The sequence below is a fragment of the Acanthopagrus latus genome, chromosome 3, assembly GCF_904848185.1.
Source record: "Acanthopagrus latus isolate v.2019 chromosome 3, fAcaLat1.1, whole genome shotgun sequence".
Taxonomy (NCBI): Eukaryota; Metazoa; Chordata; class Actinopteri; order Spariformes; family Sparidae; genus Acanthopagrus; species Acanthopagrus latus.
The window spans coordinates 14,212,523-14,229,394 of NC_051041.1; the positions used below are offsets into that span (position 1 = coordinate 14,212,523).

At 42.1% G+C, this 16,872-nt stretch overlaps 1 protein-coding gene across 4 annotated transcripts in view; it reads left to right on the top strand.

Annotated features, from left to right (window-relative positions):
- The window catches only part of gabbr2 (gamma-aminobutyric acid (GABA) B receptor, 2), a 197,073-nt gene that overhangs the window by 99,648 nt on the left and 80,553 nt on the right, over positions 1–16,872 (top strand). For all 4 annotated transcript variants that reach the window (XM_037093801.1, XM_037093800.1, XM_037093799.1 and 1 more), the window contains 2 exons: positions 4,196–4,366; positions 14,476–14,577. In XM_037093801.1, coding sequence (XP_036949696.1) covers positions 4,196–4,366; positions 14,476–14,577 — 273 coding nt within the window. The remainder of the gene's footprint in view (positions 1–4,195; positions 4,367–14,475; positions 14,578–16,872) is intronic.

Here is a 16,872-nt window from a genome sequence, read left to right on the forward strand (position 1 = left end):
AAAACCCTCTTACATAAGCCACTACTCTCAGATGTGTGATATCATGGAACTATTTTTGGCTTTTCCTCCGAAAATGGCTGTTCAGAGTTAGATAAAGACTAGGCTATTCTTTAAATAATACATAGGAGCTCCCTCTCATCTCGGCTGTCTTAATTAACAAAATTGTGCTGTAGCTGACTTAGATTGGCCTATAGACTTCATGCGTTTTATCTGAGTAAACTTTAGCCCCCTCACATCAGCTGACCTGGATTCAGCAGCTAAACAAGGCATATTTTGTCCCTGTCCTAGATTTTACTGACACAAAACAGATGGAGAAACTTGCCTGGCATCATGATTGGACATTAAAGAAGTATTTTGCTGACGTCCTTTCATAAAACTAGGCTGTCCGTGCAGTTGAAAGAAGTGGTGCTACATGACCAGCTTGGTGAGATGTGTGTCTCTCGATTTGACAGACAGCCGGTTGGGTCTTGATCTGTCTTCTACTCTCATTGTGTCCACGGAGGTGGTCATGCAAAAATGCTGAATTACAATCTCTAGTTTGAACAGCAACCCTTGAGCTGGCAAAGAGTGTCCCGTTTCACCTCAAATGAGTTTTGCATGCAGTTTTGTCTTTAAAACTCAAATCTATTTTGCGATGGTCCATTTCCATTTCGGTTATATGTCAAGGCCTTTACTTGACAAATCTGATGGCCTCCAATTCAATAATCCTTTATTGGATTTTTCCGCGCATGAACATTATTAGCAGAGACAATACGCTTTCTTTCTTACAATCCAAATGGTTCCTGAGCCCTTTGTTAAAACATTTTTGGTTATTTGAATCAGAGAAAGTCATCATACATTGCTGGTTTTAATATGTTCTTTTTTATCAGTCATATGTTTACATTTTCTCTTGAACCAAATCAAAAGTTATACTACTTCCCTTCTAAGAGAAAATCAAAAGGATAACCAGCAGTGTAGCGTCTGCACCTTCGGTTCATTTTAAATTCAGCATGTATGATTGTTGGTCGATGTTGTTTTCTGCAGTTCCTCTTGTTCTTCTCAGCTCGGTGTAGTGTTCTAACGGACGAAACACACAATTTTGCCAAAAGCAAAAACAACTCCTACAAAAGGAACACAACACAGGCAAAACAAAAAACAGCTAAGGGGGAGAGGCAATAAGGCGGTTGCTGGCCACAAAGTCTCCTCCCAGTGAAGTCATGAGAGAACTGGTGCAATCAATTTTGCTTGAGAAGATCAATCGCTCTTATTAGAGATCCATGGAAGCATCTCCCAGTGTGGGTGTAGCAAACAGCCTTAGCTAAATGCCGATTAAGGCAACACTGGAAAGACCCCTTGAAGCCCTCTAAGACTGGTGGGTGATTTTGGATTTAACAGTGGTAGCAAGATAAAGGCCTTTCTTCCTGCTTAATTGATGGCTGTAATCCATGTGTTGTTTTAAAAGCCTGTCTGGCTGATGTGTGAACACAAACCCCCTGTGGGTCTGTGCAGAAAGTGGTGATTTAGTGGGCCAAACTGAGGGTTTCCCACTGGTTGGATGTCGACTTGCAGACTTGGGATCCTCTGAAATGGCTTGGCTGATATAATAGAGGTTGATGAGTCTGTAATAAAAGACAGGCCTCCAATTTAGGTACTGTGAATATCAACAGCCAAATTCAAAACGCGTTTTTCTTTCATTTGTTTTTACCATCAGTAGTTGTTAGCTGAAAGTATTCACATTCAAAGTACTTTCATCTCCAAACTTTACTCAGTTGAAGTATTTCAGCACACGTAAACTCTTAGTCCTACTGTTTGTTCAGCTGTTAGCTCTTTGAGTTCAGTTAGCTGTTAGCTCTGTTAGCCAAACACCAGCTGCCCCAAGGATGCCATCCAGCTCACTTCCTGCCAATTTGACAATCACAATTTAGCATTATTGTGGGAAAAAACATAATGATTTCACTGCACACTTTTGGCTTTTAAAGTGCCATATTTATCAGGGTTCTTCATGTTAAGTAGCCAGTTTTAGCCCTGACATTAAGATAGGTATGTCACACAAAAACTACGGTAGCAGCATTGGATGATGAACCACATTGGAGTCAGCACCTGGTTCAGTTTGTTATTTGTGAGTTACATTAGTTATACATACATATAAACATCCCTTTCATCGATGAGGTCTGGGTAAGATCTGTGTGAGGCCGTTAGCATCGACCCTCGTTTGTCATCTTTAATGTTACGCATGTTTAAGAAATAAAAAAAAAAATCTATTTTGATTTTACTGTATTTCTCCCCAAGACACTCAAGTCCAGCTGTCGAATCAGAGCCGTCACGCTATCTAGCATCATATAGTCAATTCCTAGGACTGTCAGTCCTGCCATCCATAAATGATGTTTGACTCATGAATGCCCTCTAAACCTTCAGTTAATTTCCCACATTTCTGTCATCCTGGGTTACTCTCTTTTCAACCTACAGTATCAGGTTTCAGTGAGCGCGCGAGTATACGAGCGGTGCTGTGATTAATGAGTAGTGACGATGTCTGGAAGTGGGTAGAGGCTTAATGACAAGATCACAGTCATCCTTAAAGTTAGGAGGTGCTTGAACTCCTCAAGGCTTTCGCAACACTTTTAGGAAATCTGCTGGTGTACCTCTTGGTCTCAGTCTGAATTATCATATCCTAGTGTTGATCGCTATCGTGAATCACAAGTTCTGCTTAATCTCTACAAAGTATGTAATTAACCCCGAGCTGATTCCTATCGCTGGTTATATTAACAGAGATATGACACTGAAAGTAGAGCACGGTGCCCTATTATCTCATTTCAGCTGCCTAAACAGTCAGTACCTGGTAGGAAAGAAATGTATGTATGTTTACAAAAGTGTCTTTGGTGTTTGGTGATAATGTCTGTAACTGTGTTGTCGCGCTCTGCTCTAAACACATCATGGGAAATGACTACTGTTTTTATAGTGCGCATATTAGTTACAGTTCTGCAAATCGAGTACTGTGATTCTGCTTAAAACAGAAATAAACTGAACACAAAAAGGGCAAATTAACAATAAAGTGGCAGATTTCTTTTTTTTTTTTTTTTTTGGTCCGTTATACCACATGTTGGTTGTTATATCGTGCAAACTTGCAAATTCTAATCTTAATGGAAAAATTAATTAAAGCCATTTCTGCCTCTGGAGAAAATTAGTGACCTACTGTTGAAAATCTGCGACGTAGTGGGAGATAGCGGGAGAGCAAAGCTTGATTAGCATGGAAGTGACAAATGAAAGGTGGGAAGGGTGGAAATTAGGACGACTGTGACGGCAGGTGGTGATAGTGTCTGTGTTGTGAAGAAAAGAAAAAAGAAGAGGGGCTTTGCACTTTATTTGGGATACATTTAAAGACATTCTCATCGCGTTTCACGGGCACGCCCGCACCACATTAATCACTTAATAAATCTTAGCTCCTTTCCCCAGACCGGTATCAGCTTAACACACTCCAACCTCTCCGACTGCATTCAGTGTGGGTTTATGCTGCTGCATCATATTTAGATCATTAACGTACTAATGCGCTGGAAAAATACTTTAAAAAGTTTGCCTTTGAAAGTTTGGTACCTTTTTTGAACATGAATAGAGTTACAGGAGATGCTTCAAATGTGCTTAGGTTACAGCGGTCGGACTGAATAAAACGTGTGCGTACAAAGGCAATTAGCATTTGAGGTTATTCTTAGGTGTCTGTGTATGTGTGTGTGCGTGTTTGTGTGTGTGTGTGTGTGTGAGCAATCTGATTCAAATCCTGCTTGAAGTAAAGAACGGAAATGCTTTCAACTTTTGAACCCAGAGATGAATCACACACACAAACACACAAACTTGCACACCTATACATACTCACACACAGAGGCGAAGGCTCAGTGTGAGGCTGGTTTAAAAGGTCATTCATACGGGGGTCGTCAATAGCCGCCCAATATTTACAGATCTATTTATAGTTACGCTTTGATGGGCCTGTATCGCTGACATTTGAAGTAATTTGAAAGAGTTAACTCGTCCACACCCTCGGACTGTGAATAAGCATGTGTGCGCGGCCATGGTTTAGTTCCTGTAATAATAAGAGTCAAAAGCAAGGGCAGACCATGTATCTCACATTTGGTGCGTTTAGGTTAAGTGACACAATATTTGACATTTCACAAATGTTGTGTTTAACCATCGGGCTCACTGTATTGTTCTGTCTTCTGTCTCCTTCCAGCTGTCATTCGCAGCAACAACCCCAGTTCTGGCAGACAAGAAAAAGTACCCCAACTTCTTCCGCACTGTCCCATCCGACAACGCTGTGAACCCCGCGGTGGTGAAGTTTCTTACCTACTACAACTGGAGCCGTGTGGGGACCCTCACACAGGATGTCCAGAGGTTCTCAGAGGTCAGTGTTCCCTTTATTTCTTCTTTAAAGAGACTAGATATTACAGGTTTTGCAAAAGAAGTCTGAGATGTTATAGAGAGCGCGCACAGGAAATAAGACAAGCTGTTGAGGAAAAGGGGTTGTTCTCCGTCAGAAGGCCCTGCGAAAAATGGAAAGCTCATGGACATGTAAATATTGAAACACAGCAAACCATGCCCAGTGGACTCTCAATTCCATCTCTGTGCCGGAGCGCACTGGTATTCTTGTTTTAACGTCAGCATGGTTTTATTCATTCCAGCCGTGCCTCTGAGCTTTATGGGAGAAACTCTCTCATGCTCTGAAGGTGAAGGTTAACATCTCACCATTATAAAACACTGAGTTTATTCTCCATTTTCTCACATGTCTTGTCTTATACAGATACAGGGGCTGGGGGTTAGGTTTATCTGGTATCAGCGCAAAACAGTGTTGGGGATTGTTTTTTTCCAATTATCATTTAGGTGATTCCAACATATTTAAGTGGGTGGCAATCGATTAATTTCAACCTACTCTCTAATAATCGACTGAATTCATATTTTTCTACCCACGTAAAACTCATCAGAAGAAATGTGAAGACTGACATCTTTTCAACTAAAACTTTTGAGCTTAATCCCATGTCTTTAGTACTGAATGAAAGCAACTGGCTGGCTTGAAATAAAGAAGAAATAGTATCTAATTCCACCTCAGTTCCAGCGAAAGAAATGCAGATGTTGCGAGTACAATAATACAGTACAGTAATGTTACATATCACATTTTTCTAGATTATTTATTTACCAATTGAATGTAATTTGAAAGTCCCCGAACTGTATAATCTGCAGAGAGCACCGTGAACGTGGCCAGTTTTGGGGGAAGTCATTCGTAGGAAGATGAGGAATTGTATCTGCATTGAGTTTTGGCGCTGAAATACGTTTTGAAGCTCGGGGACTCGTTAGTAGGACGGCAGAAGTTTCGGTCTCCTCTATCATGCTGACTGTCAAGCAGTTTGGGGTTTTTTTTTAATATAAAATACATTTTTCAAGCCAATTCATCCAGTTAACTAAAACCTTAAAGTTAAAATCATTTTACACCACAATGAATTAGGACTGATTCCTGTTTGCGGGGTGGTCTGACCTTTGGATGACAACTTTATCTCAAAGCAAGTGCTTTTTATCAAATCAGGCCCGCGCGGAACATTCAGTTAGAAAACGCCATGCCAGAGGTATTGAAAGCATGAATTTGAGAAGCGTATATTGTGGGCTCTTGCCTCGGGGCCCTGGTTGAAAACAATCTGCTCAGCAGCTGGGGGTATGAGGTGGAGATGTGCGTGTGTGTATGTGTGTGAGTGAGTGTCTGTGTGTGTTGGGGGGGTGGTATAAGAAGTCTCACTGCAAATCTCAGAGAGCCCAAATCCCTTTATCTCTCCCCTCCTGAAAGCGCCAAGGGGCTTAGGACGGGAGGAAGACAGGCGGCCCGATTCAATCAACCTGCCATGAGATTGGCCTCTAATCCCGATTTACAAATATGCAACCAGCGCTTCCGTACGCCATGATTTGTACAATCCTCTGTCAAGTTCGGAGCGCGATGGTTAGTGGTGCATCAGGAAATCGCGTTAGCGTGTAGCAAGACAATAGAATGCATTATGAGTCTATTTGTTACCTATTTATACAGATGGCACTGTAACCATTCCACATCTGAGGGTGGTGAATGCAAAGTTAGCGCAAAACATCAAGCCCAATAGACAGATCTATTGGAAATACCCCAGGTTGACAAAGAAACTCAGTTGTCCTTGAAGGCTGGACAGTGTCTTGTCTACACAATGTGTATCCTTCATGTGTCACACTCAGAGCTTACATGATTATGTCAATAACTGATGATTGTTGGATCATACTTTGTTTTCCTGGTATCAAATAATACAGTATATTTTGTAAATAGCCACCGTCCTCCCACTTCTTCCGTACTCACCTTAGAAACAGACAGGGTCATTACTGTGAAAATCATACCCTGTATGATAGTGGTCCAAATGTGTCTGTTGGAGCGCCTTGGTGGCCTTTTTAACCTTCACTGTTGACATCCAAGTGACACCTTTACAGGCTTCAAAATTAAAGTTTTAATCTCTTTTTAGACATCAGTTCAACTTCAGTTACAGATGCCCAAGGGACAGCTTTTTGAGATGTTCTAAAAAGGTTGTATGACATTACTTGGACTCACTTTAGTAAAGGTCACGGAGTAGAATCAAACCTCCAGCCTCAACCTTAGCACATGGAGAAGACACTAAACCAGATGAGCTACCAGGGCACCCTCCAGCTACACCTTTTTAATAGTAATGATTGAATTAAAATGTATGTAGAAATAAAAACTATGTCACAACTTGTCTTCATTTAACATCAGCTTTATTGGATAGGATGTTTGGGTCATCAAACCTTCGTCAGGAAGACTATTGCTCCAGGCTGGATGAGCAAAACATGCTATTCAACACTGACTCTAGTGAAGGCATATTGTCACATTTTCTTTATTACAGTAAAGTACTCTGCAACTGTAACTGCATGACCATAGGACACTGAAAGAGCTATCCTTAGTTAAAAAACAACAAAAACAAACACTTTTTGTGCTACTGCTACATGAGAGCACTGTACAAAATGACCGGCCTCCCGGAGGAAGAGCCACAAGGTCATTGAATGCATTGAAGAATGTGTTCCAATAATGTACAGTGTTTGATTGTTTTTTTTTTTTATATATAAAAACTAAGCCTTAAGTCACTTTCAGTGCATTATTATTATATTTTCTTTAAAAAAAACTCACAACAAATGACAAAGGAAAATAACAAGTATAAACAAGTATTGCATGATCTAAATGATTATGTATGATAATATTTGTACCCTGTCTAGTATTGGATTTGAATTTAGTAACCCCCTTAGTAAGTATTGTACTGCACTCTATATACAGTATGCATGTGTGTACATACTGGCGTCTGCATAAAGAGCATATTTACATTACTGTCGTCGTTGTCATCCCCACATCTACCACTGATTCACAGCGCTGTTTCCCAGGGAAACTGCTGGCAAGGTTAACGTTATGTAACGCTAGTTAAGGATTCAGTCAGTGGAATGCACACCACACTTCACATCCATACAACATGGTGTCACTGTAACCTATAAGCTAAAGCCAGTTCGCCATTTCTATTTTAAGGTGCACGCACACACACAAATAACAAAGGACACACATGCACCCTTGTCTGTGGATGGACACTAATGCTCCATTAATTGTGTGTGTGGGGGGGGGGATGTTGTAGTGAGAGATGAGAATGAGTAAAGGCTAGTGTTAGCTCCTGTAAAGGTGTCTGTTTACAGACACACACATGCACGCACACACGCACACACACACGCACACACACACACGCACACACACACACACACGCACACACGCACACACGCACACACGCACACACACACACACACACAGAGTAATCAACATTATTGAGATTGCCAGACAAACAGGGATCACCCAGGAACAGTGCAGCCATCATCAGTGAGTCAGATGACACACCTGACTGAGAGCAGGATTAGGACTCTGTCCTCTGCCTGGAACCCTCTGAGCTCAAGTGTTTAATTACACTATGACCACTGATATATTTAGCAGAAGTTACTCTCTCGGCATCCGCTCTCTCAGCTCCTCTTCGTCTTTCTTCCCTTTCACAGAAGTCTTCAATCTAAAATTTGCTAGGCCGTTGCCCTTGTCTGTGTGTTTCACAGTTTCGTCTTCAGCCATCAGCCGCTGTTCGTTGCAAAGAACCATGTAATATTGTATAAATTCCTCTCCTGAATGACTCAGTCATGCCATTGTACTGGGCATGTAAGGCCATGAGAGGAAGCCATTCGAGAGCTTGTCACCGCACCGTTTGTCACGCTAGTTTGTATAAGCACATGACCGGCATTATAGTCTGAACTCTCGGATTTGCATGGCGATTTGTATGGCGATGAAGCACTCGGCATGAGAGACAGATGTGCGCAGGGAACCATCCCATTTTCACATTTGTAAAAAGCCCAAACTGAATGAAACTGTGCATGTCACATCCTCTGTTTTGGCCCTCTGGTGTGGATCTTCTGGTAGACGCACACACACACACACACATAGATTTTAAAAGTGCAGACACACATGCGCAAAGCTCCAGCAGACAGATGGAAAGATAAAAAGCACCTGCTAACACTCTAGTACATGTCACACTAATAAAGACACACACATGCAGTCGCACCTGTCACTGCAAAGGGTGAACGTGTCTGGAAATGATGTGTTAATGATTTGAGGTTAGACCACCGCTGTCTGTCTCATCGTGTCTGGTACCATCTGAATCAAAAAGCTGCTCACATACTCTGCATCGGGGCAGTCACTTAACTCTCTCTGCTGCCTGAAGGGTGGGATTTTTATTTTTTGGGGCAAGCGTGTCTGTTTGTGGATTGGTTTTAAAGCCAGTTGCTTTATTTCATTTTTTTTTTTTTTTTTTATCCAACAGAAAGAATGGACAGTAATTGACTGTCTCAGTGTTAGCTAGATGGCAACATTTCCTCAGCAGTCCCTGGGCAGGCATATCCTTTAAAGAATTACAGCATCAAATGTTCCAATTCTGACAGGGGTACAGAGAATGAAATACTGCATCTCACAAAACTGAAAGCACTTCCCATTCGAAAACATTACATCATACATAAACTAAAAATGGATGTTTTTGTCTCATGTGAAACAGTAAACCAATTATATTTTCTGGTATTACTGGTAAAACACACTATGTAATTTGAAGATACCGCCTACAATTACTTGTTACAAGCTTTTTTCTCAGTATTACTTTAGAATACCTAGTGAAAATTATTATTAGTTGCGGCCCGTCAAAATGGTGAAGAGGAATTATTGAATGATTGATGGATTTTTGTAACGATGACAGAAGTACACTGCCAATGCACATTAAAAAGCTCTGATGAAAGACTAATTTTTCTGTATTCTTCATGTAACTATACTTAAGTGGAGCAAGTGTGAGCCCCTTGCCACAGTCAGTGGAATGAAAGACAACATCCACATGCAGTGTAGATGTGGGAAGATACTTCATTCTGTCACACAAACCTCGAAGAGTCGCAGGGTTTCCGTCGACTTCCTCAGCTTCCGTATTCATCTTCATTTAGTTTGTTGGATGATAGACAAAGACACTCTGCGTTTAAGTAGAAACCAATTGTGTTAATGTCCTTTCTAAACACTGATGCATTGCAGATATTTAACTGAGTGCATCTGACATTTTGTCCACCATATGCATGTGTGCACTCACACATTTTTGTGTGCACATTTGTGTGCATGCATGCGTGCGTGCCTGTCTGTGCATGCATGCCCAGAAGTGCAGCAGGATTATTTCTCTTCTGTATTTGCTGCTGGGGATTCCCAGGCTGCCCCAGACAATGCAGGATGTTTTTGTTACACAGGAAAAGCTGCTCACTTTCCCCTCTTACCGTCCCCCAATCCATCTGCCCCCCCTCCCCTCTGTCTCCATCGTTCTATCTAATACACTCAGTCCACATGAACGCAGATGCCTTTGTCCTTTTCCATCTCAGTGGAGAAATGCAAAACCAGACCAACAAACCTCCTCTTGTGACAAGGGCTTTATATTCCCTTATACCTGAGTCGCTTTGTGTGTACATCTTTGTGTTGTCGTGTGTATTTGTGTGTCTACATATCATCCGTGCGTCTTGTCTCGCGATTGCAGGTTCCCATTCCATCCACCTGTGTTGTCACTCTTCGAATGCAGAGCTTACGTGTTAGCTGTCATACCCAGTTTCCTCTGTAGCGTTGCAGCCGCCCGGCCTTTCAGATCAGCGCTCGACGCGACAGGACATTGTACCGTGTTCAGAGCACCACGCCAATTGTTCCTCAAGAGCGAAATCTGGTCGTATCGATCCACGCTGGCCTCCCTGTTGTTTCAGCTCAGTGGGCAGTACATTGGAGGGGATGTTTGTACAGAAGTGAGTGATGTACAGAGTGATTTAGAGCTCCCTCCAGGGGGAACCTGGGCAGGAGCCGATTATGACAGCAGACGTTTAGAGACAGGAGGGAAGTAAAGTTGAGGTTATTTAGATTCATTGATTTTCAGATGGCACTGATCTTCGGGCTGATTAAATGATATAGCTGTAATGACACATTTGAACTACAGAAACAATAGTCATAATAATTATGGTGGTAATAGCTGTAGTGGTAGCACTCATGGATTCATACCCTTATGGATGCCAACTACTGTAACTATGCTCAATATATTCGACCTGAAATCAATCTGTTAAGTATGAAACACTTACAGGACATAAGAGGATGGAAGCTTATAGTTTCTTTATTGACAGAGAACAAGGCTTTGGCAAGCCTGAATCCACAGTGAATAGCAACAGTCATACATTTTAGCAGCACAGAACAGCAGTAAAATGTCCATAAAATATTTTAAATCCACTTGTTAAGTTTAATCCTCGTCTCTGCTGTCCATTTCAGTGACTTCCACACTTTTATTTTTGTCCAGATATGGTTGAATACTGGATGTTGCCTTCCACCTCTCTCTGAAGCCCTTCTGGAGGCATATGCTGCAGGAAGGGTTCGAAATTGAAATTGTTTTTTTCATGACTCAAGAGATTCAAGATTCAAGAGTTTTTTTATTATCATTGGACATTCACATGTCAATCAATGAAATTGTCTTTGCAACCCCCGTGCATAAGGTAATAAAATAGTAAAAATATAGAAGAGCATGCAATAAAAATAGAAATGACAGCTTGTCATTAGAAATAATATAAATCCAACAAGAGGTGATCCGAGCGCTCTGAAGCTTCCGTCGCTGCTATGCTAATTGACGTCCAAATCAGTATTCAAGGAAGGGGACGTTCCATCGGCTGCACCGAAAAAAGAGGGTCAAAAGATTGCAAAGACTGGAAATGGAGCTCCTCTATGGCGTTTTAAACACCGGCAAGGAAGCTTCCCTTCTCCTTGTGCACAAATGCAGTGCCGTGAGTACAACCATACACACTTATAACTGTTCAACAAGCAGAGGAGTTGAGACTTTGGAGGCAAAGACAGTGGCTAATGTCTCCCCTCCTGTCCTTATCTCCCATTAGACTCAAAATTCCAATAATAGCAAAGTGTACTGCTAAACACTGAAGTTTGTCTGGCGCTTCAAAAATCACATTCGGGACAGAAATTCAGGCCAACCCAACCCTCCATTCCCTTTCAAAAAGGAAACTACAAACACCATTCAAGCTTTATGTAGATTTTGGGTGGAGAATCGCTCAAGGGACTGTTTCTATTTATATAAATACAGTACGAATATAAACATGAGTTGCATTCTTGCCAAGGGAGTAGCCGATATGTCTTTGAAGTGATATAAGACAGATAAATGTAATATAAACTATGGCACGCATCTACATGCACATATAGGGCGAACACACGGCGCCTTCATCTGTTAGCTGTCACGTGTCGTTTCTGCCAACTGTGCCCGTTTGAGCGCGCAAACTCTCTGATGTGTCAACATGGTCTCTAATGCCAAGCTCTCGGGTGGATGCGGAGGGTGCCAATGGCTGCGGGGCATGGCTGGAGGACATCAGAAAAAAAAAAAAACTGACCAAATAGAGAGAAAGGAGAGCGAAGTCCACAGTAAACCTCAAGTGTGACGACTGTGGTGCTTCCTCACAGCAGACATTTTGAGTCGGTAAACACAGTGTGTTACAGTGGGCCCAGAAACAGAGCCATTGTTAATGCTATGAATTACTCTTGTGCTTTTCCTTCTCTGACAAGTTCCAGCGCTGTGGAAAAAAAAGGGACTTTTTCTAAAATTGTAGCATTAAGAAGGGGAGCCAGACAGATGAATCGTAGAATGTGTTTGTGAGGGGTGAGAAAGAGGCAGTTTGATAAACCACCTCCAGCTCACCATCACGGTGGGGTACCTGCCCCATTCTCCTCCCTCTCCGATACCATTACCCACCATTCCGCCGAATCAATACATCAAAGCAGACGCACAGCTCCTGCAGATGCATTTACAGTAGTGCACATATGTCCGCTTCTCGTCAAGCCTTGGATAACCAGCCGAGATCCTTTCAAGCATGTTTTGGAGCTTTCTTGTGTCATTTTGAGAAAAACAAGACAAATGCACGGCAGATATTGTGAATGTCACAGCTCCACACCGAACAGTGTGTTTAAGGAGAAAGACTATGATTTGATGTCTTCGGTATTGAACATGTCTCCGTCATGCTGAAGCATTAAAACGAGTTCTGTTGTTCCATTCACAGGTTCAGGCAAAAACGTGCAGACACCAGTTAAGAACATTAGACAGCCTGCATCAAACTGTATGTCTTTGCCGCTGAATACACACCGTATGGACGCTGTATTCAAATCTAAGATCTGATAACTGAAAGTGTTGATAGAACTGTAATGTATGGAGCAAAGCCACTTAAAATAACATTAAGAAGTGTATAATCTAAACCACTGGTTATGTATAAAGATGAATGAGGTGTCTCTTCGTCCTTCCACCGTATAGAGTGAATCCAGAATATCCCGCTACAGGTGGTACCACCTGTGGTGGCTGTGACTCAGGAGTACAGCGGTCATCCACCGATCTAAGGGTTGGCGGTTTGATCCCCAGTCCCTGCAGTCTACATGTCAAAGTGTATTTGGGCACGATACTGAACCCCAAATTGCAACCGATGGCTCTTCCATCAGTGTGTTAGTGTGCGTATGATTGTAAGACTCAAAAATTGCAATACAAACGCTGTCTGTTTACCAGCATTCTTTGGTGATTGGGCAGTGGACCTGTGGTACCCACTTTCTGGCCATACACCAGCCCAACTCAAATGCAAACGGGGCCAAGCTGTTAATCATGACTTCACACTTCCTGTTTATAGCAATAAATAACCAACCCAAACCAAACTTGTTTAATTGAGCATATAGAATATATTATACAGTATACATTTCCTCAATCGCTATTTGCTTTGACTGAGTTTTTACATCTGATGAATGTGGTATTTGTTTGGATGTGATGTTTGTGTTAATAATGGCTAATCCACTCTTCCATTCTTTTCACAGGTCTGACAAGTGTTCTTTTTTATTTTTATTTTTTGATTGGATGAAAGCTCTCTCTGCATTTCACCCACTTTTTCTACCTATTTAGGAGCACCAATTCCTTGTGCAGCTCAGTCTTTGTCACTCCTGCTGCTTGCATGTGCGACGTGTAGGACGGCCACTGTGTCATCTCTGATACACAGTTGCTGGCCAGTTCTTTTTGGGAGGGTCTCGCGCATAGAGGTTCATATCCCCTCAGATTCTCACCTTATCTGCTATGGCCATCCAAACAAAAAGAGTTGCCAGCGTCTATGACGACCAACTTATGTTGCCAAATCTGAGTAAGGCTCAGTTAGAGCAGACTGAAAGAGGAGTGAAGCTCAGGCTGCATCCAGATGTCCTGACTTCACTGCGCTTGCAGACTTCCTTGGAAGATACCCATATCGTCTGCGAGTACTAACGGTCGCCTAAACCACAACACATTTAGTCCACAAGGGCTATCAAGTGGACTTTCTGCAGGCTTCCACATCTGCTTGGGGTGCAGACCTCAATGGATTTCGCTGATTTAATTACCCACAATTGGTTGCAATACAGATGTAACTTTGACGTTTTTTCTATTACCAATGAAAAAAACAAAGCACTTATACATGTGTAAAACAGTGACTTTGTTGAAAGAATACTTGAAGCCAGAAAATACATGCATATAGAAGTATAGGGGATAGAAGTACACAAAATGCATTTTAATATTGCAGTCCTTTGACCTACCAGTCAGCGGCCTGTATATGCTATGCGCTCTCGGGCCCTTGCAGACTTGATGTGATGACAGTGAACACGTCATGGTACAACTGAAGTCTGAGATGGCTCAGTCTGCAGGTCCAGAGGGTGGACATTTTGGATTTGGCGTGCGGCTTTGTGTCTTTGTGTGGCCACAATCATGCACAGAGCTAAGAATGGGTTAGAGCATAAATAAAAGAGCAAGACCATTGAACATCTCACACAGGAAATTATCGCCCATGTTCATGTGCCTTCTCTCTCTTTGTCTCGCTCTCTTCCTCTCCAAGGTGAGGAATGATCTAACTAATGAGCTGGAAAAAGCAGACATTCAGATCGCAGACACGGAGAGTTTCTCCAACGACCCCTGTGTCAACGTCAAGAAGCTCAAGGTAAGTGAGCGCTCAACAAATCTGTCTTACTAAACAAAAAAAAAAAAAAAGGCATTAATTCAAGGTCAGTTTTATTAAGTATTATCTCACCTACACCAGATGAATTGGGTTCCACTGATTTTAGAGTCGCAGTATTTAGTTAGGATTTCTTTAATATTGTGTTTTTGTGTATGAGCTGATGTCATCCGGAGTGAATCCTGAATGAGGAATCGTGTGACTGGTCAGAGCAGAGTATTTCTCAATGAGAGTTGTGGAGTCGTAATGAGGACGCAGTAATGGCTGCGGGGTCTGGACAGCGACCTCTAATGACCTGCTCTGACTAATGGATGTTTGATGGGCCTTTTAAGGGTATACAGTACACACACACTTACACAGATATGCGTGCAGGATTTCTTATTTTCTTTCCCCTCTTTTTCTCTCCTCTGAAATGGAATGAGACAGAACAAAATGAGGCCATTATCAGGCCAATATTGAGATGTTAAGCCTGTACGTCTTTACACCACTCACTCCTGGTGTTAACATGCATGATGAAACAAAAACGCATGAAATTCAAATGTTAATGCAGCCAAGTGTGACGGCTAAATTAGCCAAACTGTCTCCAGAGGCGATCAGAGATGCATTTGGCCTCATTTACCAGTTGTATATGTGTCGCGAGTTAGTGCCACATACAGTTTAACATAGAAACATTGTCACAGAAGTAACATCCTGACCAAACGGCTTGTGAGCGTAGCTGGTGAAAAAGGAGCATGACTGTATTTTTTTGGACGGGAAGCTACATACATGGCACAGTGACAGAATAGATTTTGGACGTGAAGAGAGTGGGTGGAGTAGGAGAAAGAAAAGAAAGAGTGGTGGGAGATATGACGTGTGCAATATAGAGCAGGTTGAAAGAAATGCAACGGGGGAGATGTGGAGACAGAGGGATAGAGAAAGAACAGGGAGATAAACCGTCTCTCCCAAAATATATGTGTAACTCTGCGTGTTGAGGGCTGACATTTTAAGCTGACACCATCCCTCCTTGATCAACTCTAAATATGCAAATCACAGCATTGCCTCGGAAGCTTTTCCAGAGCGTTTTGGGTGGGGGGTGGGGGTGGGGGGGGTCCTCTGACACCCTAATGGTCTGTTTCCCCGCTCGTCTTGCAAACAGCCGCTCGCTGTCTCCCCGACAGCGACGTAACACGATGAGGTAGAAGGTGACACAGATTTTTTTTTTTGTCGTGAAAGCTGGTTCTTTTTTCGGTACAGTGTTGTGTGCGCTTGTGTACGTGCAACGACGCGTTTGGGGCAGGGGCGGGAGGGGGCCGTGGCGTCACCGCGCGATCCACAAATAGAGCGCTCACATCTGTGATCCAGCTGGAATATTCACAAAGCAGACAGGCATCTCCGCTGCAAGGCGTCGGAGCAGCCTTCTACATTTCTCTGTCGCTCTCTGCTTTTTTTTTTTTTTTCATCCTTATCTCTTGTTCTCTGTCCCAACTTGCTGGACAGGCTGACAAAACAACATCAGAAAACAAAGGCAGACCGAGACACCCACCCACACATGCACGCACATGCGCCCACACATACCTTCTAATCTTAGCAACAATCAAGTTACTCTTCTTTAATTTGACTATGAAATGAAAAATGCAGGCAGGCGTTTTATAGACCAAGTCTTCTGAAGATTTTCGGGCCAATTTAGGGAGCTTGCACTCATCGGAGGGCCACATGAGAAAAAAATGTCCTGAAATCTAAATTAAGTCCAAAACGCTGTATTATTTATGATGATTTAATTATTTATCATGCATTCAAACTTCTTTCCCCTCAGATTTGACGTAGGAGAGGATGGTCCAATTTCTTTGAAAAACATTTCTGATGCTGCAAGGGGCCATACACACATGCATTACTTTTTTAATTTTTAATACAACTGTATTCTCCAATACTGTATGCTTGATTCAAAACTAACTTCCCATGTAGTCATTACGTTATTCAAAAGCAGCTATTTCTATATATCAGTGTTGGTATTACTTCTGAAATCTGATACTGATGAGCTGAATTCTCAAGGTAACCTTTGATTGAACAAGTAATTTTTCTGCTAAGATTACACATTAACTCACGGTTGTTCAGTTCATGGCAAGTGGAAATGGAGCACACATATCCACTGCCAGCTGGTATATTATAGAGCTGCAATCATTAGTCCATGAATAGATTAGTCAATCCAAATAAAATTCATTGGCAAATATTTTGATGATTGATAATAAGAATTTTGAGCATTTGCTGATTCCAGCTCCTTAAATTTAAGGATTTGCTGCTTTT